The following is a 23433-nucleotide window of genomic DNA, read 5'->3' on the forward strand; positions in this document are numbered from 1 at the left end:
ACATTTGATGCTTAGCAACATTTGCTGCTAGCAACATTGAGGCAGACAGCAACATTGTAGCTAAGAAGCAGTTAGATTTATTGACAATCTTTTTTGCAGGCCAATATCAAACTTATGTAGAAAAACATGAAAAACAAATATTTAGCAGTCCAAGATAAATATATGTTAATTTTTATAATGATAGAAAAATTAATATCTGGTTTAATCATTAAAAATAGTCGTAAATAAAATACAACTCATTTTATGTAGTCGTAATTGTATTTGACATTAAGTAAATCATTTAGAGCAACACAGGGCCGTACTTAAACTATGTAGAAAAACATATTTACTAGAAATTATAGAAACATACCCGTAAACCTGATTTAAAACCTATTTAGCTAAAAGTATATAATTACGTAGCGTAAAAGAACTATATATATATATATAAAAACGTATATATTAACATTGATAACATTGATATACTTAGTATGTAAAGGAACGCAAATGATGGCTCTACAATTCCCACATATCACAAAAGACAGCTCCAGAACCCCATTTACTTTCAGTTCTGTTCGTGACACCATTTCTTTTGACCACTTTCTCAATTCGTTCTGTTGGCACTTTAAGTTTCAATCATACTTTCATATACATGCATACATCTATGTATATCATATTCGTTATTAGTCCAATGATTTTTGTTTAGTTTGTTAGAGTTTAATTTTTTGTTTCACTTTGAGTTGTTTTGTGTGCTCTCTCTCTCTCTTACTATCTTTCTCAACCTTTACCCGTTCTCCCCCCGAAATTGTTCTCGTTTGTTCATTTGTGTGCATTTCAGGGCGGCTACTTAGATGGACTACGTTCACATTTGGGTGGTTTAACACAACGTGTCAAATCATGGTATTGGGGACGACCTCTTGTAAGTGCCAATGTATTTTTCGTTTAACGAAAGTAAACTATAAACCAAAAAAAAAAAAACGAAAACCTAAACCAAAAACATGTCATAATACAAAACAAAAAACCAAAAAAAAAAAGAAGGAAATAATACAAACAGCAACCATAAAACACAATTATTTTGTGTCACAAGCAATAGAAGAGTTCTTTGCGAATGTTTGAAATACTTTTGGATTTGCATCTCGTTGCATTTTCAGCGCATAAATTCAAATTTAGCCTGACTTTAGTATTGTTGCAATAATGTTATTTTATGCTCTGTCTCACTCTCACTCTCTAAGTACGCTCTCTGTCTATTTTCTCTCTATCTAAATAATTAACTAACCAACTAACCAACTAACTTACTAACTAACTAACTAACTGTTTGTATGTGCCTTGCAAGAAACAGCACAATGCGAGTGCAAATAAAAATAATAATAATAAAAAACTAAATTTGCATTTCCATTTGTTCCTCGCACACACACACTCACACACACATGCATACAGTTTTTCTGTTGTAATCGTAGGAATTGTGTTTTAGTTCTTGACCTCGTCTCGTCTCGTTTATTGTTTCAATTTCAACTAATTGCTTGCACACATACACACACACACACACACACACTCGCACACACACTCTGACTTGAGCTCATTTGTTTTTTTAGCCGAATCAAAACGTAAACAGTTAACGTACTTAACTATATTTTATTGTTTGTTTCAAATTCTTAACTTGCGCACCCAAGAAAAAATAATCGTTTCCTTTTAACTAACTAGAGTTTTTTAGTCTCTTGTAAAGTAATTGTCAATGTAAGTATATTAACTAACAATAAAAAGAATGCAAGATTAACAAATCATAATTCAACACGTTTCAAACAACGTCAACGCAAATTAAACAAAAAGGTCAAACTAAATAAAAAACAAACCAAAAGCCAAAAAAAACAAAAACAAAAACAAAAAAAACATAAAAAATGCCAAACAACCAAAGAAAAAGCTTGAAAAATACATTTGCACATTTACGCATGAGTCAACCTAATTTGTTAACACCAAAATCCACCACAACCCGAACCCCACCAAAAGGCATCGACACATGCAAAAATTGATTTCAATTCCATCAACTTTTCATGTTTCGTTTGTAGTATATGTATATATATATATTTATATATACATACATCTGGTAATTTGTTTCGCCCTGTAATTAGATTTTCCGCTCCCGTCATACTTTTGTACATTTGCGTTTATATAAATCCTCTTATATTTTCATCTTAACTTTAGCTGCTGCCGCCCTTCACACACACACACACTTTCTCACACACACACACTCGTACACCTCTAGTCGTAGCTAAAGCTCTAGATACCCACATCTGTAAAATAAGTTCAAGTTTTTTGAAGTTTTAGTTAGCGCTTTTCTGTCCAAAATAAAACCAAACCCTTACAAATCGAAATTAAATAGCCAATAAATCTAGTCTTGTTGAAAATCTAGCCAAAAATCTAAGTGTCTTAGTTGCCAAGTTTTGCAAGCCGTTTCTTTCGTAAAATACACTCTATAAATATTTAAACACATCCCAACTACACATTTTGTATAGCTGCAATGCCTATACACTACACTTAAACACACACTACACACACACACACACATACACCCACACACACCAGCACTTGCATTCTCATAAATTGCACCCAGATACACACACACACACACATACACTTATTACACTTTAGGCTTATCTAAAAAGCAACGTTTATTGAACTTTTTTTTTGTTGTTTAATAAATTGTTGAGTATTCTTGATCTGCGGTATCGATACCTTGTGCATTTCATCTGCTATCGATTTATTTGCCAATCGATAACATTGCGGCAGTAAAAACAGATTTAGGTTCTTTGTGTTGCTTAAACTATTTTGGGTTTAGAAATGTCTAATGCATATTGCAGAACGACAAATTTCCAATGATCTTTACCCTCCGATTATTTTAATCTATCTACTCTGAAACTTATCGGTCGAAAGGCAGCAGACAACTGGTTTCAAATTTAGTTGAATATTATATCAAATTAAAATGCTGCTTTATTTGAGAAAAAATGAGAAGGAACGAATGCTTATAGTCAACTGGAAAGCCTTACTCATGCAGCCATATTTGAAAGCTGCTTGACAAAATGTATATTAACAACGTTTGTTTAACTCTGGGAATTAAAAATCTGAATCTTTCTGCTAACATTCATTATAACATTTACAAAAAAAATGCAATATAAATTCAAATCCCACAGCAAGTTTTCATATATCAAATGAAATATTGCCACAATCAACTTATTGAAAAAGCAGCGCAACATTGTAACCCTTTATCAAATTGTCTTCAATTGAGTATCTCAATAAGATGCAGTGTACTCAAGTGCATTTAACTTGCCAATTCCATACACAATGCATTAAGTTCGTACTTCGGGTTGTATGCAAATGAAATTTATACAAATCAAGAAAGTGTTCACAGTAAAGTTTGCAATTCTCAATTTAAATTGATTCACTCAAGCACGCAAAAAGGCTTTTGCATATGCTGTTCTGCTACCACCACCACGATTCCAGATACCCTCCCTCACTCTAAAGTACGTTTCACTTTTAACTCAACTACGTACACATATATCTATCTATATATATATATATTTTCAACTACCATACTTTTTCAACTACATATCTATTTGTATGTCTGCAAGTAAACAAACTAAAACAATTGTACCATAATAATACCAAAAACTAAATAAAACAAACTCCAAGAAGAACACTTTACATGGACGCAATATCGTCTTGTCGTTGCCAAAGTTCAACATCAGCAATTGCAACGATAATTATGTTTTTTTTTTTTATCTAGCAACAATTCTTAGTACAAGTACAACCAATTCTTATGCAAACATCTTTCTACTATTTTCATTTTATATTCAACTTTTTGTAAAAACAAATCAATTCAAAAAAAAAAAAAACTTTTCGCACTCTGCATAAAATTCGGCCAAAATTACGAAAACATAAAATGTGACCGTATGCAAAAAAAAAAAAAACACAAAAAAATATTGAAAAAAAAAAATTAGGAGTTGGCCACAAAACTCTCAAGAAGTTTCGATATGAAGGAAGAAGGCGGCACTTTGCTGGGCGATAAAGGTGTACGAAGGCATCAGGTGAGTGCTACAATTAAGTGCGTTCTGCAAGCACAATAAATACCAGAAAAAATACCAATGAAATATACCAAAATAATAATACCAAAATACTCGTGTTTATCGAGCTACGTCCGCAGAGAATGCCAACAAAATAAAACTAGATAAAAGAATGTTTGCGGTTTGATTTTATAATTCGCTAAAATTCAAATTTACGCTCTATCCTTTTTTTACTCTAATATTCTCAAAGGAACTCCACAAGAACACATACAAATGCACACACGACAAACTTTTAGAAACCAAAAATTTTATGCAATTTGGTCAACAAAAAAATAACCAACATCTCATGCTCCATTCTCACAGAAACAACCGAAACACTGAATAAACCAAAAATATCAAAGAATTGGATTCCCTTAGCATTAAAGTTTCAATTCGTTTGCCGCCCACATACACTTAAAAAAATATACAATTCCTTTACTTAAAATTTGTAAAAAGTACTTTTGACAAGAAACTATATTTTAGCTTTGCTTGCCTTTAATCAAACACAACCTATACATATTTAGCTTTTGACAAACACCCTTCAAATTTGATATTTATTAATCATAATACTTAGCATTAGTGAATTGTAGGCTATAAACAATATCTTGCAGCGTTTACCAGCAAGTTATGCTATGCTTAACAACATGATTGTACGCAAATTCTGAGCGTTTCTCAGGTTTATTTTCAATGTACATATTATGCTTGACTCTCGTTTCATGATCCCTTAGTCCATGCAGCGTCTGTCAACTGAGCAGAACGGTGGTTCAACGACTGAACAAACACATGAACACAATCCAAACGTCGTACCTGATCATAGAGGCAACTTACACATTACAGTTAAGAAAACCAAACCAATTTTAGGTATTGCTATCGAAGGTGGTGCTAATACAAAGCACCCGCTTCCTAGGATAATCAATATCCATGTGAGTACCCAACTTACTTATAAAGTGATCCCAACTAAATGTTATCAAATTGGTGTAGGAAAATGGTGCGGCATTTGAAGCGGGCGGCTTGGAAGTCGGGCAACTGATACTGGAGGTAGACGGCACTAAGGTGGAAGGTCTACATCATCAGGTGAGCTGCATAGATATTCATTCAGGAATTCTTACAAACTCTTAAATTGTAGGAGGTTGCTCGATTGATAGCCGAATGCTTTGCAAATCGTGAAAAGGCTGAAATAACCTTCTTAGTTGTCGAAGCAAAAAAATCAAATTTGGAACCGAAGCCAACAGCGTTAATATTTTTAGAAGCCTAACATTTGCTTGCCCTGCCGGCTAGTGACCCATTGGAACGACAAAAACTCGAGTTCCTCTATGAATGGGGCATCGATTTAACGGAGACGCCAAAACCAATGCCAACACCGATACCGCTGACAAAAGCTAAAAATCCACCGCCACTGCCTCATGAGCTACATACCAACAGCAACAGCAGCAACTATGGCAGTAATTCTGCGCTCAACAATCATCATCAACATCCTCATCATCAGCAGCAGCAACAGCAACAGCAACACTATCATCCCAATACACCCAGCAACACATCAACAACACAAGCAGCAGCTGCAACTACAACAAAACAACAACAACAACAACAACAGAGACAACACTTGAACAGCAGCAACACACCAACAAAAGCATCGCGCGAGGCGACGCCAACCCGTGAGCAACAGCAGCAGCAGCAGCAACAGCAGCAGCAACATGCGACGCCCACGTGCGAGCCACACACACCAACACGTCAACAACAACACCAACAGCAACAACACCAACAACGGGAGCAACATCATCGCGAGCGCCAGCAACAGCTGCGCGAACAACGTGAGCAACGCGAACGAGAATACCAACACGAACACCAGCAGCATCATCTACGCACACATCCTGCTTATCATCGTGAGCATCGTGATCATCGTGAGCACGAGCAGCAATATCATCATCATCAACAGCATCACAATCATCAGCATCATCAGCAGCAGCAGCAGCAGCAGCAGCAATCATCAGCGCATTATCAACAGCAGCAGCAACAGCGCTACAGCAGCAACAGCTACAAGAATCATAATAATTCCGTTTACCAGTGAAAGATGAGAAAAACAATAAGAACAACAACAAGAACAACAGCAACAACAACAATGAGAATCGCTAAATTGGAACAATTTTGGAACATTCTTTCAAACGGCTTTCAACAGTTAACAGTTAAATTGTGCTAACAAAAACCCCTCAACGCTAATGTATCGCTCTCCCACCCTCTCTCACCTCTCCCCCTCTCTCTCGTCCTCTCCTTCTCTATCTAGTTATCAATGTCTCTCACGCACGCCTCTCTACACCAGCTGCTTAAAAGTAATCCCCCCTCAGAATAGAAATTGGAACTTTTCGATATGCTGTAAGCAAATATGCAATTCAATGTTGTTGTCTGAGCTCCCGTTAACAATTTCCCATCCCAACTATCAACACGTCTGTGTTCTTTTGTTGTAGTTTAAGAGCTGCTCTATAGGCAAAAAAAAAAAAATTATAATAATAATATTTAGGTGTGTTTGATACAGTTTTGTTGACTTCTGACCAAACTCTTTTTGAATACATATCCAATTTTGTTTGAAAATCGCGCACTTTTCGCTCATGAATCTATAATTTCCATAGTTTCCATTTATTTTCGGTTTTGTTTCTATTCCCAATATATCAATGCAAATAATCACACTGCCAAGAAAATATTATAAATACATAAAAAATATAAAAAAAAAAACAATATGTAGAGCAGCTCTCTTATCTCGCTCCCTTCTGTCAAATCCCATGCAACCCACTTCCAACGTTTTTAGCCAGTAATAAAACCAAGAGTAGAGCCCGTAACTGAACTTAGGACTTCTAAAAAAAAACAACACGCTTATGTGTAAAGCTGTAACTATTTAACATATTGTTGTATTATGTATTTAATAATATGATTATGAACGAGCAACTTAGTCTAAAGGGTTAGTCGTTAAAACTTATTTAAACTAAAACCAAAATGAAAGCATATTTAATTTCACAAAAACGAGAAAAAAAAACCAAAAAAAAAAAATAAAAAAATACAAACAAAATATCCACAAACCCAACAAAAAATAACAAAAATTATATGGCAAACATAAAAAAGTAAATAAGATGAAGAAACCAGAGCTTAAAAAAGTTATAATTAAAGATCCCTTAACCGTAAGAACACATTAATAACGCAGAAGAAGCAGAGAAACAGCCACAGACACTGTAAAAAAAAACAACAAGAACAAGCGAATAATCGAATAATCGAGCAGATCAGCTTATGTTATGCAATAACACACACATGGACACATGGACACACACATACAGAGCACACCTCCACATAATGCTTGACTATTTATGTAATTAGCAGAAACAGCAACAACATCAACAAGTATAAAGCCCACCTAAGCAAATAATTTGTAAAAAATAATCGTATAAAACGCATAATTACCAGCACACCACATGCATACATACGTACACACATACATGCACACACACATGTGTACAAACTAAAGCCTAATAATTGAAAGAAAATACCATAAAAATACCAAACACCATACAACACAAGCAGGCGAAGTGTCGTTAAAGCATACGTATGCAAGCAGTGCGTGCCAGACAACACATACAACACAAGCATGCGAAATGTCGTTAAAGCATACGTATGCGTGCGTGCCAGACAGTGCTTACCACATACCAGACACCACAGCAGGCGAAGTGTCGTTAAAGCATACGTAATGCAAGCAGTGCATGCCAGACAGTGCTTACCACATACCAGACACCACAGCAGGCGAAGTGTCGTTAAAGCATACGTATGCAAGCAGTGCGTGCCAGACAACACACAACACAACATGCGAAATGTCGTTAAAGCATACGTAATGCGTACCACATACCAGACACACAAAACAACATTTATCGAAACAAATACTTATCAAAATTAAACAAACCAAACCAAAAGAAAAGAAAAATATTAATAACCAATATGAAGAAACCGTATTTAGTACAATTTTAACTGCACACTGCACTCTTTTTGAATGTTTGTTAAATGTTTTAAGGAAAATACACACAAGAACAGCTGCAAAATTGTATTCCTCTCACGAAAATCCACTAAGAAAAACAAACTATGGTAAACGAATTATATAATACTACAAAAAGCTACGCTACTCTACCATTAAAAACAACTAGCAATTTAAATACCATTTACAGATGAATATGCAGTAGAGAAAACGAACGCTTAAAATTTGAGGTTGATTGGCATTAAGTAAAGCATTAAAGACAAGTTAAAACGATGTTAAAGGCCGACAGGGCGCGATAACGAGCAACTATCCAAAAGCACGACTCAACAACTATTTGTGCAAGAATTTAATATGTATAAATACATATATATATATTTATTGTAAAATATTAGCAAAAACCAAAAACAAACTAACTTTTTAATATGACGAAAAAAAAAAACAAAAACAAAAACTAAAAACAAAACAAAAAAAATACAAAATTTTTCACAATCTCTTTTTCTCTTATATCTCTCAGTCTAACACATAATTTGTACCCAAATAATTTGGCAAAATTTGCAAATTTTTCAAATTTTGTTTGTTGTGTGTGCTAGCAAAAGAAATTGAACAAATTGTAAAAGTTTGTAAAATCAGAATACAGAAATCTGAATGTCGTATGAGCAATTTTTTTCCCTTAAGTCAAGAGCTCTCCGTATTGAGCCGAAAGTTATCTTTGTGTCTAGTTATTTCAGAAGCGAATATTATATTATATGCCTAGCTTGTTTTTCATAACCGAACGCAAACTCTGTCTGCCAAGCTCTATTTCCACCTTTCTCTCTCTATATATATCTATTGTGTGTGACTTTAGTGAGCAGAACAGCATAGAACGGAGATTTTTGAAGAAATGTTAAATGATATCGTAATTGTACTTTTGTTGACTATTATGTAATAACGCTTTGCTGTACGTATATTAGTTATGTAAATTTTTAGCTGAAAACCCAATGAAGAGAGTTCTTAAGAAAAACACAAAACAAATTTCAAGCGCATGCTGTTAGTTATTGTTAGTAATCTATTATTATAAACAAATTGTTCGTGTATAAAACTATAAAAGAAAAAAGAAAAACCAAAAAACATTTAAAATTCAAAATTCAAAATTGTAACTTCACTTTGAATTGGTCAACGGAAAAAAACAGAAACAAAAAAGTAATTAAAAACTTGTTAAAAGATTTTTTTGAAGCGTTTATGCGTGTCAATCACAAGGATATCGTGTATTGCCTGATCGCAATGAGATGGCACGCCGCAGCGCGACTGTAAATTGCGTAAAATTCTGATAAAAGGCTTACTTAAACTTAACTTAAACATAACATATAACATATAACATAATACCTAACTCACACAAGTACATTTAATATATATACCTATATATACAATTACATGTAACGCATATAGAGCATACTCGTATACTAACTATATCTAACGTATCGACAATGAAAAGCAATTTGAAGCAAACAAGCGAAACAAACAACAATTTCAATTCCCGAAACATATTTAACACACGAACACAGAACAATACGTCAAAGTAATTGAGTTGAAGATGAGGCAACTAAAGATATATATTAGTAAAAACACAAGCAACAAAAGCTGCTATGCTATGCTAAAGGGTAAAAGGCATTTATTCATAACACAAATGGAAACCAGCTTATAAATACCATAAAAAAAAAAAAACAATTAATATATATATTAAAACACCTACCACGTAATATCGTAACGTAAATAGCAATAGCGTATACTAGTTGATATTAGCCGAGCTGCAGCCTCAGCGGAACTTGTTGTATAAAAGATTGAGCTAGACTTTTAAATGGGATTAACCTAAATGTTTATAGTACACATACTTACAAGCATAACATATATATATATATATATACACAAACATATATATATATATATATATATAGACCTAATACTAACTGAGATCGAACGCTGTAGATAAATGTGTACAAAAGCTAAAAGATATTTACATGTTTTCAATGTAGACTCTACGAAAAAAGAAATCGATTTATTGTTTTGAAGGTCTCGCCTTTGAGTTGAACCCAAATCATTGAACCTAATTATTAACTTTTGATTCACATATAGAAAACCTCTTGAAAGCCCAGATCAGACCAGATTATTTACACGAACTACAACTACAAACAAAACTGTGCCACCTAGTACATAACAACAAACAGTTATATATCTGCAATATATAGAAAGGATACGACTTGTAATATACATATAGAAAAAAAGACAACAAAACTCAATGCTCACTTTTATATTTTTTATCATACATACTATATACACACACCTATATATATATATATATATATATATATATATATATATATATATATATAACTATATATCACAAGAAATCAAGGCACCGTTTTGCAACACTGAAGGAACTAAAAGAGAAACTACAAGAAACAAAACCAAAACAGAAATGAAATAAAAACTAAATGAAATTACGTCTAGTCTTGATGAGGCATATTTATAAAGTCTAGCAGCTATAGAAATGGATTGCAATAGAAATTCTCAACAAGTTTAGGCAAAATCGAAGCTTTCTAGTTGCCAAGTGCTTCTGCTTCAAAGTGAATTACATTCCATAGAGACAGATATATACACTTCACTCCATGCGAGACATAAAACTTTTTTAATTTTGATTGGTTCTCCCCCATATATCATCTCACTCATGTATTAGGCGATAATGAGAACACCAGGCATAGACGCAAAAGATCGAGCTAAATGGCATAGTGCATATATATATATATATAATTAATAGTCTTAAATGATATTTCAGTTGTGTATATTGTAAAGACAAGAACTATTGAGCAGAGCATAAAGTTAAACATTTAAAACCATTTATTGTGAATTAATAATATGTAATTGTATTTATCAAAATTAAACAGCAAGTAAACGCATTAGCATAGCAATGGAAAAAAATTAACAAGAGAAAAAAAAAACAAATGATAAATTATATATATATATACACAAATATATATATATATATATATATATATAAAGATATGAAAATGATTCAAGCGCTGATTTATTATTATATTATTAATTAAATTATTGCAAAACAAGAGTAAACAAATGATATTGTCCTTGGTATTTACATATACATAAAAACAAAAACAAACAAAACAAAAATGAAAGAAAAATAAAAACAAAACGTTTTTTTATAAACCACAAACAGTTTCTTGCAGTGCATGCAAATAGCTTTAACAAGTTCATTTTCGATTCTAAACTGTTTTCCAACAAATGAACCGGTTAAACGGCCTGCTTAGCATAGTTCAGCGCATTTTGTTTTGTTTTTGTTTTGATTTCAATTTCGATTTCGAGTTGTGCCTTTAGTTTAATTCCGCAACGCGCTCAATACGTAACTAATCGCGAGTCTAGCCATGCCGCAGGCCAATCTCAAGCTGAGCCCACATGACCAGCAGGTATTGGAGTCCATATTCAATCCTCTGGAGCTGAGCGGCATGGGCGCCCTCAACGTTGCCATCCAAGCGGAAGCGGAGCTGGCGGACGAGGAGCCCGAATCGCAGCAGTTGGAAGCCTCTCGAGAACTGGAGCTGCAGGCAGTGCGATTGACAGAGCGCGGCGAGTTGGAGGAGGCTCTACTGCGATTCGGCCAGGCTTTAAGCCTGATGGAACGCGCCTCCGTCCTGAACAATCGAGCACAGGCACTGCGATTGGCCAAGCACGATCAAGGTGAGAGAAAAGCATTCTTGTTAAGAGCAAAAAGTAAACAAATACAAAATCCTTCATATATACTTAGCTAACAGTTGGCATTTAAAGTCGTTCTATCAGTTGATAAATTTCGATCTATATAAGCCATATCCTTCCTTCAGTAAGGCTGCATTTAAGCATTATAGTGTTATCTAGAATCCCACGAAGGCTAAAATACAAAATCCTCTCTATCCCAATAACTCACAAGGCGACAAGGCGATGTCCCCTTAACAACGGACTCTTCAAGCTTCGCAGCGATATGGCCGAGTTATAAACAATTTTCCGACAAGCTGATACATTTTTCGCAGCCGTTGAAGGTCTTTTGTCCTATTTATTGCACATACGAAACATAAGAAGAAGAACTTTCTCTAAATGCAATTTATTTTAATATTTAAACTTTATCCAAGCATATTTAAATTTTATCCAAGACGCGAACCTAAACATAACGCTCAGTTTAAGCTCGAGCACTAGATGTCGCTTATCACTTTTGAATTACACTCGAGATAGATGTCGCTTTCGACTGATTTTTAATTGCATTTACACTGCTTGCAAATGTAGCTAAGCAGTGCAGCTAAATGTGGTCATATTACAAATATATCGATAACGATTATTATTTACGAACTTGGCTGTAAACCTTACGCAACTTTTGTCTGTTCCTTACACACCATAGAAGCGCTTAAGGATTTGGATCGTGCTCTGGAACTGGCTACTGATCGGCAGGCGCGCACCAAATGCCACGCCCACTGTCAGCGTGGTGTGTTATATAGAAAATTGGAGAACTTGGATGCAGCACGTGCCGATTTCGAGGCAGCTGCACAGCTTGGCAGCAAGTTTGCCCGGGAACAGGTGAGTGCCTAATTAATAGACCTCTGTTTATGCTAATAGTTTCTATAGCTGGATAATTGGAATAAAAACGATGGCGTTTATTTACAGCTGGTGGAAATCAATCCCTTTGCGGCGCTCTGCAATCAAATGCTGCGACAAGCGTTCGATCAGCTAAAGTGAGGGCTTTGATTTGACTAAAAGGTGGAGTGAAGGCTCGTTAAAATAAATAAAAATTAATTAAGTTCGAGACGCGTCATTTAATGTGATAAGCAACAGCAAGAGCAAGACCAAGAGCAAAAGCAACCGGTGCCGCATTATGTGGCAAGCTGCAAAGTCTAGAAGCGAATTCGCATAAAAAGTGGCACGTGGAACGGAGTCGTGAGCACTCGGGGGCCAATATACGAGTTAAAGTAAAACAGCGGCAAAAACGAAAACAGTTATTAAATGCAGCAGGCCGGCTAGCGGCTTGTCAGATTGCAGCAGGCTGCGACTGTGGCAGCGACTGTGGCAGTGGCTGCGGCTGTTGATCCGACTGTGAATCCACACAGTGAAACCCGCTCCCCAGCACTGCGAGCTGTTGACGACCGCAAGCTAAATTAAAATAAACGAAAGTGGTTTGCGCAGGATAACGAGTGCTGCAGTCAGAGCAGGAGCAGGACGCGACGGCGCAACGGCAAGGAAGTGGCACTGGGATTGAGCTTGGGCTTTTTGGGATTTGTGCGGTTTCTTGGCACGAGATCCTGCGCGCTGCACACATGTAAGCGCGCCAAGCTTAACAGTTAAGCGATGATGACGACGATTTGGCCGCCTGCTGCTGTTGTAAGCGGCCTTTGCTTTTTTTTTCTTCTTCTCTGTTTTTTTTCTTTCATGCGACCTGCAACGATTGCGGTCAAAAGACGCGCGCGTCCTGCTGCTGGCGCAGAAGCAGGTGCAGCTAACATCAGCATACAATACACACACACACACACACACACACACTCACACAAACGAGCATAAGGCAAATATACAAAACGAAGAGAAAAGAAACTAAAAGATACAACTCGAATGCAAGTCAGGTGAGCGCAGTCGCAGTCGCAGCGACTAGTAGATGCGCGAGCAAGGCGTCCTTCTAGGCCAGGCACGAGGGTTGCCAGCGAACGACCCTCAGCAACCAATTTTTGATTGATCTCTTGCAGTTGGAGCATATAGCATATATAGTAGTATGCAATGCACTTTCCGAAGGAAGTCGTAGGTAGCTCGACAACAGCAGCAGCAGCAGCAACAATGCCAGCTCCTGCGTATCCTGCGTCAGTTGTGCTGAAGCCGCACCAAAAACGAACGCCATATGTTGCACTTTGTGTCCGGGCAGGCCGAGCTAACGTTTGGGCTCCCCAGCGACAACAACGTCATCAGCAACATCATCATCATGTTAATCATAAGGTAAGCTCCCAGTTTGTAGCGGAACTAAATGCCAATCTTGACCATGCCGGAACTGTAATTTGATCGAAAGAGCCAGCCCGAAACAGATAGACATTAGATAGTATCTCATAAGTTTTTCTTCCTGCCAAATTATCTCGCTCTGGCTGAAACTCTGGCTCTGGCTGAGGCAGGCCTCGTCCTAGAGTGAGATTCTGCTGGCATTGGGTTATTCACCCTCAGCTCTCGGCTCAACAGTTGCATTTGCGAGCTGCTTGCCTTGCTCTGTGCCCTTTGCTTTGCCCTCTGCTGCTCATTTCTGCATTTATTGTTGTTGTTGTTGTTGCTGTTGTTGTTCCTTTTGTTGTTACCTGGTTCGGGGCGCGTGCCTGCTGTCGTCGTTGAGGGCTCGGAGCCCTCAGCCCCGACTTCTAGCTGGGCTCTGAGCAACACATGACGCTGCCTTTGCCCTTCTGCCTTTGCTGCCTTTGTTGCCGACCTCTCGTCGCTGTGACCAGTTTTTCTCTGCCGTTTTTTTATTTTTTATTTTGTATATGGCTTTTAAGGATCTTTCGGGGCTGCTTATGCAAATATTTTGATCAGCCCGAGAACAGTTCGAAGCATCAATGAATAATGCTTTAATTGACGAAAACGCCAAAAGCCATCGATGAGATGTGGTGTAGTGGCCAGGCCGAAGCGTGTTTGGCAGTTGACTCCGGCTATAAAAGGATATTATTGCCTGGTCTGGCCGAACTTTCAGCATGCACATATGCCATATGGCAGATCTGTGCATTTGCTTTTTGTCTTATTGATTTTTTTTTAAAGTTCAGCTTAGTTGAAATCTGTTCATGCTTTGGGATAATCAGGGACTATTTTTGAAAAATGTAACAAAACTCGCATAATAATAATGGCAGGGATATATTTTTATATGAATATTCGCATATATTTTATTGGGTGGATTTTACTCGCCTGTTTCTTGGCTTTAATTTATTTATATATGTATTTTAATTCAATTATTTCATGTAAAATGCATTTAAATCAGCATTCAGAAGAAATAATCACAATATTCAACATTTAAGTTGGACTGGGTTTATGTATAACATATATATCAAATTATATATATATATATATTGTACATATAACATTGATATATATATATGTATATATACCAACATTGTTGTTGGTTCTATTGCTACTGCTCTACTAGCTACTGTAAACAATATCAGAGTTCTTTATTTTTATACTTGAATCTTATACTTTTTATTGACTTTATTTTAGGCTATAAGAAATTACCCGGCGTCGTTAGGGTATAAAAATTTACCCAAATTTCAGGCAGTCCAGCAATCGCATCTATTTATTTATTTATAGAGAAGTTAATTGCTCTCTTTTTGCTTTTTGAACCAGCGACTTCTAGCTTGTTAGTTCGACGCTCATCTAAGCCTCAGACTTATGACCACAAGTGTGTTTTGCAAACTTGTATATACAAACTTTGAGCACCTTTTTCTCTTCCCTTTCAAAAGCCCGTCTTATTACTAACTTGCGTTCCAAAAGGAAGCTTCAGTAAATATTTTAAGATAGTCAGTCAGGACAAACTGTTTTATATAAGTATTTCCTTAGATATATTTTTTTTACAAGTCGCAGCTTTTAATCCAAGCAACTTACTTGGTTTACCTAAGAACTGCCTTCAGACTCTTGCCGTAGACAGGGTTCTAATTGTCATAGATCCAACCAGAGCTGGCTCATAAATCTCCCGGCCAGTCTACCCTGGGCGCTGCTGCCCGTCTGTCTATTTGCAGCACGCGTTGACATTTATGAATTGCTTGGCAATTTACACGACAGAACGGAAGACACCCGCGCACACGTGTGGAGTGTGGAGTGTGGAGAGTGGAAGCCCGCCTCCAGCTGCCCGCACTGGCCTGCAATTTACACCAACAGTCAGTCGCAGCCCGGTCGGATGCGCCTCTGGCGCCGTCGTCCACGCTCATGAATGGGCCGCTAAATCAAGCAATTATGAGAGCCTTTGTCGCAACTACCAAAACATATGCAAATTAGGCGGGCCAACAATTGTTATGAAGATGCGAGCAGCGCCTCCTGGACGCTACCAGCCAACAGTCTAGTCGAGTGGGTAGCTGACGTGGTATGGGTGGGGGGGCAGGGGCCGAGAAATCTCTGTTCAGTTCAATGAATTGATTTTCTATGGGCATCGCTGACACTGACTTACGCGACTGGCCTCGGCCAGAAGAGCGCGCTTAGTTTATCGCCCGCCCAGCCGCGGCCAGAGATTGAGACCTGCGACAGGGCAGGGCAGAGAGCAGAGAGCTGCTGCTACTGGAACTGGGACTTCAGCATATGCAAAACGACCGCCAAGACAAGACGCTGTGATCGGGTCTCGTTTTGGTGCCGCAAAGCCGCCGACGCCGCAGTCGCTGCGTAGAGCAGCACGCCACATTTCAATGATAAATGTTTCGAGGGAGCTGCCCAGGCTCTCGGCTGAATATAGCTGGATAGCTGGCAGGCTAACTGCCTGGCTGGCTGGCGGTCTGGCTGGCACTGCGATTGCTCTTGGGCTGCGCTATATTGGGTAAATTGTTTTATTGCAGTTCAATTGTTGGCCCTGACTGGGGGCTTGGGGTTGTCAAGCGGCGGTGCTCCTTGGAGGTCCCACCGCACCCCGCTGCCAAACAGTAGTTCAAGTCACATTTTATGTTGCATCGAACAGAGTTTATAGATACTTGGAGCAGGTTTGCAACAAGCCAGTAATACAACTATATTCTATAATAAAATATATATAAAAGAGTTGGTCCCGACCGACTTACTGACTAGAGTGAGCTCCCTTTTGGATCGAGAGTTGGCTCCAAGTTGGGCTTATAGAAAATTCGTAATCCAAGTAGAGAAACAAAACAAAATTAACACATAATGTTACTGTACGGGTCTGCACGGATGTGCAGATGTCTGAGAATCGAACCAGCAAGCGAGAAGTCGCCGGTTCAAACTCAGCAAAAATTTTCAATTTTAAAAGTTAAATTAATTGAATTTGTTTAAATTAAAAAGGTAACCATTTTAAATTTAAAATTGAAGGTTTTTCACAGGAGGGGTAGGGCATGGTAGCCCCCGGTTATATAACTGCTTGATGAACATTTTACGACGGGTAAGGCGACTGCCATAGAAAACAATATTTAAGTAATATACACACACATCTCTTATATAACTTAAACCATCTTTTTATAGCCATTCACATCAGTTGGGGTAAGGGTATTCGAGCATCAGCAGCTGGTAATGTGTCCCTTTCTTATTTATATCTTTGCATCTTTTGTGTGCGGCCGGATAGCTGGATAGCTCTCTCATATGTCTAACCGTATGCGGAGATTATGGCATCATTTAGAGTCTTGTGAAAAGTTAATAAATGGCTTATCTGCTCGTGCAGCGACATGTGTTTGGCTTAATTGTGTCAGCGTGTGGGTTGCCATTTGGGAAAGTCAGCATCGCAGCAGCCGTTGAACTTTCGCACAGCCCAAAATGGTCAAAATACTTGGCCAATTGGCTGCAGTTGCTACGATGGCTGCTAATTACGACAAACAGCCGCAGCCCCGTTCAACTGTCAGAGATTTGTGCGGGCGAATTGCCAAACCCCAGCCCCAGCCCCAGCCGCAGTCACACAGTCCCACAGTTAAGCCCTGGCTCTCAGACTGAACCCGGTCGGTGCCTTATTTGTAGCAAATTGTTTGTGGCGCCAGCGTGTTACAGCAAAACAAATGCACAACAGCCACAGTTGCAGGCGATCCTAACAAGCTCACAAACCGCTTACATCGACAACATGCCCCTAGCCGGGCAGGGGTCGAGTGCGAAGACCGGGCCATTTGTAAGCGCTCCCCAAAAATGGTAACATTGGAATTCAATCTTAAAGCCATTTGCAATTAATATCAAATGAAATTGAAATAAATTTAAACAGAAACGCGATGCCACCTACAGTCAGAGCAAAAAGTGCTCTGCTACCGTATTACCCCGATGCCAATATCACATGCACAAGTAGCCCTCGGCTCATTCCAATTCCAATTCCAATTCCTGTGGCTCGTTGCGAGTCGCTGATTTTCATCATGCGTTCAGGCAGCAGCAGCAGCACTAGCAACTGGAACAGTGGCTGCCCCTTTGGAGCAGCTTTCGCCTGGTCAGTGGGCAACTTCAACCTTTTGGCTTTACGCTAATCGCCATCGTATTCCCAGTTCCATTCGCTCTCTTCCTTGCTACAACAATAATTTTATCAATTTTGCTTTATAATTGTGCGCAGCTAAAAACGCCAGAGTCGCAAAAAGTGTGACCAGGCATTTGAAATAGCAAAATATATGCAGATACTCTACACCTTCTGTAAGAATACTTTTAGATGCAGCTTTCAGTAGATGTCTAAAAAATTGGACTAGAATCTTAGAATATTATTCTATCTTAGAATAATATCTTAGAATATCTTAGAATGATATCTATCTTAGAATAATATTCTAAGATTTAAATAAGCTTTAAACATTTTAGACAACGCTTGACCTTAAAATATTGACATTGGACAACAATTTTGACTAAAATAAAGTCCATTTTAAGGTATAAATATAAGGCGTAGAAATTTGAGAAATATTCACTCAATAGCAATTTACTCTCCGACAAGAAATAATTCTTCGACTAAGTCTTAAAAATGTTACGAGTCAGCGAACCAGTTGCCGAACTTTAGAAACTAACAAACGCACCTGGTCACACTGCATCGCTGTCCTACTCCGCTTGGGTCAACAGTAAACTACGCAGATTTCATTGTTTGCAGCTCGCCAAGAGCAGCAGCAGCAGCTGGGGGAGCAGGCACCGAGGCAGCAGCATGTAAATGTCCGTCTTGCTGCTGTGTGTGGCTGTGGCCAAGTGGCCAGCAACTGTCGGGCCTGGCTCTGTGCCTGCCCAGGAGGAGGCTTGTTGCTGTTGTCTTAAATTAATACCAAATTGTCAACGTTTGCAAAATGCTGCAAGCCGCACCAACGCCACATGATAAGACGCAGACCAACAGCAGCAGCAGCAATAGCAAGACCAGGTTCAGGCCGAAGCCAGAGCTGGGACTGGGGCTTGAGATTGGGCTGCATGCAGCGCTGAGGCTGGGGCTGAGGCTGAGGCTGCGCATGCGTTTTGGATCTATGTACGTCTATGAGTGGCTGCTGCGGTTGCTTTGTTTGTGGCTTTCGCTCGTTTTGGTCTCGCTTGGTCTAAGGTCTTCGATGGTCGTCAATTGATAGCCAGATTTGTGCAATTATCATTTTAATAATTGCCAACAATCTGCACGATATGAACCGACGACGACGACGTCGTCGTCTGCTGCCAGGACCAGGACCCCATTTAGTGCAACCCCCCCTCCCTACCACCCTCTTGGCCCAGGTCTATGTTCTTGCTGGTCGTGCTCATAACCAGTAGCCAGCGCCTTGTAGTTCTGCCTCTTTGCATTTGTTAGCCCCGGCCGCATCTACATAATAATAAATTTATTACAGATTTCCGTCTGATTTGTTGTTAAGAATTTGTGCATTGCCCAGCCGGAAAACAAAATAACAAAAAATAACAAACTGCTAGCACCCACTGTGAGACAAATAGAATACACTTAAATGGTTGCCCACTTAAAAGATGACGGCAGATTATGCGATAAATCAGTGGAGCAGATTGCAGTGCGTAGACCAGAAGCGGCGCCGCTCGGGAACGCAACTGCCTCCAGTAGTTGACTCCATGCCAACCCACACAGTCCTTAATTGGCCCAGATATTAAAAAGAGCAAATAACACAGCATTAGCTTGTGCATTTTATAGAAACACCTAAACTAACCTAACCTAATCTATGGCATGTTAACATACGTAAATTTGTTTAAAAATTATAAAAAAAATGTATATATATAAATTCCAAATGATTTTTGTATTAGGCCTTTCCTCGGCCTCTGATTTTTTTTTATAAATTTTAAAAGCTTTTCTCAAGGATCGTTAAGACATGCATCTATACCCTGTTTAATTTTAAATCTGATACTTATATCCGAAAGTGCGAGACCACTTTGGGTAACGACACGTAGCTAGTCAATGTTATTGTCTAAGGTATTTAATTATTATTTTCATGATAAGTATAGGATAGAAATATCGATATATTAATCTATATTTTTGACTTGAATACCGCTGGTGACTATGCCGTTCGTATAAGATGATAATGCAACCATAAATTGGCATGGAATTCGATCCTACATCCTCGACTGTGCCTAAGTAAACACATTACGTAATATCAATAATATTTGAAAGAAGCTTAACAGGTGAGCTTTAACAAAATCAAAGAAAATATCAAACCATAAATCGTTTTTGTTTTTTATCCGTTTCAGTTTTGACAGTCAAATGGAGCATTATTCTATGCAAGCGCGTTGAGCACAAATCAAATTCAATGCATGCGGTCTAACGGTTCGTCTAAAGTTGGTCGGCAGCAGATACTCACCTCCACCACGCATGCAGCCAGCTCGCAGGTAAGTAAGAAAGAAACACGATACACACACACACACAGGCAAACTCGTTTGCCTGGCCAGGCCGAGGGGCGAGCGCTCGGTCAACGCCCATTGCCGAGCTGGGCCAATCAGCGACGAGCTCGCGCTGCGCCACGAGCCAAACGGCCGCATGTAACGGCATGCGGCGGGGCAGCAAATACAGAAGCGAGTGTGGGATTTGTTTTTGTTTGACAAAGAGCCAAAGAGAGGCGCACGCAGTGCAAACAAAAGCTGAGGGTGTAACCTGGAAAATGTGTCGCACTCATAAATAAACGAGTGGCCGATAAAGATGGGGGACACAAAAAAGAAATGTAAAGGGAAAAATGAAAAATGGAAATTGTTTACGATTTGCTCAGTTGCTGTTACCTGTGCCGCTCGCGACTGCGCATATCGCCACACATTGATGGATGGGCACGCGTCTGGCATAAGGTGAATCCGTTACAAGAGCCCCGCTCGCGAACGGCGTCAGTCGGTTGCGGCTGCCGCTAACCCTCGAGCGAACCCTCGCGCTCTCAAGCGCAACGAGGGCGATCCGGCAGCCAACCAGCTACCATCAGCCCTCATCGCAGCTATAATGAATGACTATCGGGGCTGATATAGTGCTGAATATGGCCATATAGCTATATAGACCCCATTTTATGCATGTCTATGGCATGCTTGGCTAGCGCAGTTGCGGCTTGTGGCACGCTTGTGTCTTGGAATGTCTTCGGGGGTGTCTCCGCACTTCTGACTCCCAAGCTAGCTGACTAACTGACTGACGGGCTGACGAGCTGGTTGATGTAATGGCGTGCACATGTCCTTTAAATGCATGCATAGGCGTTCGAGGAAATTGCGCCAAAGAAGAAGGAACTCATCGGAACAGGATCGTTAAATGGATGGCAGTTGTCCGAAGTGTGCCCGCGTTTTCTTGTCAGGCGTAACCTAGGCAGGTGTGGGCCACAGCAACATAAACTGGAAATTACTAAGCAGCGGAGGCGACCAAGCGAGCAGCAATGATCAGGATATGGAGAAGACAGGGTCGCTAAGGAAAAACGTTGATAACCTACTAAAATGAGAAGGTGCTTCTAAAGGCAAGGAATGCAATCAAACAGCAGGTGTTAGGCCATGATTTTTAATTGCCATAGATTCCAAGATAAACGCCAAAAGTCTTTAAACTCAAGTCTTGAAACTAAGCTGCCTTCTAATAGTTTAAACTAAAGCGGCAAGAGGGATTACAGCCATGGCTGAGAAAGCCTTCGGCTGGTTTTATTGTGGCATTTAATTTGATTATTAGGTCTTTCAAACGGCAATATATTTATGTGGTCTATATAAATACACAAATAAAAGTATATAATCAAAAACATAAAAAATATATATACAAATAAAAGTACGTAAAATGATTTAATAATAATATAAACAATATACTGACATATTGAATATATTATCTTTGGCAAATGGTAATATTTAAAATACATTCAAAATGTAGCATAAAATCTAACATAAAGTAATAGAGTTTATTTGAAAGAATTGAATTTTTCAATTATGAGTTATTCAATGAATTATATATTCACTTCAGTTTTTGATTCATGCCCATTTTTAAAAAATCAAAATTATTTGTAAATAGTTAATTTTTGCTGTTAATTTTATTTAAACCGCAAAGATTTATTAATGCAAAAGTTAGTCTAAATATTTAGCAAAATGTCTGTGCTAACCAAGGCTTTAATTCAGTACACTAAACAGCAGCAATTTCAAATTATAATCTGCTTATATAAATGTTAAGCCGATTATCTGACCATATACATATGTGTCCAAACTCCCTTCATACTCTCTGCACAGTTAGATCACAGTTTGCATTATGCTCAACCCCTCATGTCCAACAAAATATCCTTCAAATATGCACGCTGCTCTCGCGCACATGCGAGCAACTTAGCTGAGTCACAATCCCAATAGCTGAGCTGGCCAACAGTTGGTGGCAGCAGCAACAGCAGCAGCAACAGCAGCAGCAGCAGCAATAACAACTGTAACAGTTACAATACGAAAAGTACAGCGGGACGCAGGCAGCAGAGCAACAATACAACAAACGCCCGCCAAACTTTAACTGCATACCAATTAGTTGAGAAACGCGTGCTGCCAACAACAACAACAACAGCAGCAACAACAACAACAGCAGCAACAACAGCAACAACAGCAACAACAGCAACAACAGCAACAACATGAGCTGCGCACGATCAAAGCAACTGATAGAGAGGAGAACAGGAGGCGCGGACTCTGGCGCTGCGTAACTGTGTGTCTTGACCCTTACAACATGCAGGACAACAACAGCAACAACGGCTGCCAACTGCTGCCAAAGGTGAAAAACCAGAGTTGGCAACACACGCACACACACACACACACATGCACAAAAGGGCTCAAGAGCCACCACTAAAGTCAACATTCGGGCACCAATACGCGCGCAACGAGGGTTCGTTTTGATTCGGCTCACACACACACGCACACACACACCCATAGACAGAGCCTCGATTTTCGGGCCAAGTCGCCGTCGTCGTGGTCGTCGCTGTTGCCTGGGCCCGGCACTCGCTTCACCGTTGGCTCAATTTAGAACCGCACAATCGGCCAAAGATTCAGTCAGGTGCGAAGCACCGAGCGATACAGACGTCTACGTCTCACAGCCGAGCCAAGTTTCATACTCAAAGATCTGTTACCAAAAAAATAAATAAAAGAAGTCAGCTAAAGCGATCGTTTACCGCGAGATTTGACGCCGTGTCGCCGCTCAAATTTATCCAAAAATTAAGTATAAATATAAACAAATATTGTTGGCCCAAGTGAATAAAGTGCATTTTTGTTGGCCAACCGCTGAGACCAAAGTAAACAGCCAGTGTCCAAGGCCAAAAT

At 38.9% G+C, this 23433-nt stretch overlaps 2 protein-coding genes across 3 annotated transcripts in view; both read left to right on the forward strand.

Moving 5' to 3' along the window:
- The window catches only part of LOC115771546 (whirlin), a 41273-nt gene extending 35641 nt beyond the window's left edge, over window positions 1-5632 (forward strand). Inside the window, exons 14-18 of one of the 2 annotated variants that reach the window (XM_030717286.1) lie at window positions 815-895; window positions 3969-4055; window positions 4799-4993; window positions 5052-5144; window positions 5197-5632. In XM_030717286.1, the coding sequence (XP_030573146.1) occupies window positions 815-895; window positions 3969-4055; window positions 4799-4993; window positions 5052-5144; window positions 5197-5325 (585 nt within the window). In that variant the 3' untranslated portion in view covers window positions 5326-5632. The remainder of the gene's footprint in view (window positions 1-814; window positions 896-3968; window positions 4056-4798; window positions 4994-5051; window positions 5145-5196) is intronic. The other variant, XM_030717285.1, reaches the window with a different exon arrangement.
- Window positions 5633-11465: 5833 nt separating this feature from the next.
- LOC115771529 (tetratricopeptide repeat protein 36 homolog) lies at window positions 11466-12872 on the forward strand. Its single transcript, XM_030717266.1, has 3 exons — window positions 11466-11802; window positions 12491-12666; window positions 12754-12872. Exons 1-3 carry the CDS (start codon window positions 11490-11492, stop codon window positions 12823-12825), a joined length of 561 nt encoding a protein of 186 aa, XP_030573126.1. The 5' UTR covers window positions 11466-11489; the 3' UTR covers window positions 12826-12872.
- Window positions 12873-23433: the final 10561 nt, after the last annotated feature.

Source organism: Drosophila novamexicana, unplaced genomic scaffold (genome assembly GCF_003285875.2).
Source record: "Drosophila novamexicana strain 15010-1031.04,08,12 unplaced genomic scaffold, DnovRS2.1 tig00000072-arrow-arrow-pilon, whole genome shotgun sequence".
Lineage (NCBI taxonomy): Eukaryota > Metazoa > Arthropoda > Insecta > Diptera > Drosophilidae > Drosophila > Drosophila novamexicana.

Bases quoted from the DNA above. Each gene is read 5' to 3' on its own strand.
- LOC115771529 (XM_030717266.1), top strand. From the start codon at position 11,490: ATGCCGCAGGCCAATCTCAAGCTGAGCCCACATGACCAGCAGGTATTG. The intron at 11,803-12,490 runs GTGAGAGAAAAG...TACACACCATAG, and splicing joins ATTGGCCAAGCACGATCAAG to AAGCGCTTAAGGATTTGGAT. The intron at 12,667-12,753 runs GTGAGTGCCTAA...GTTTATTTACAG, and splicing joins GCAAGTTTGCCCGGGAACAG to CTGGTGGAAATCAATCCCTT.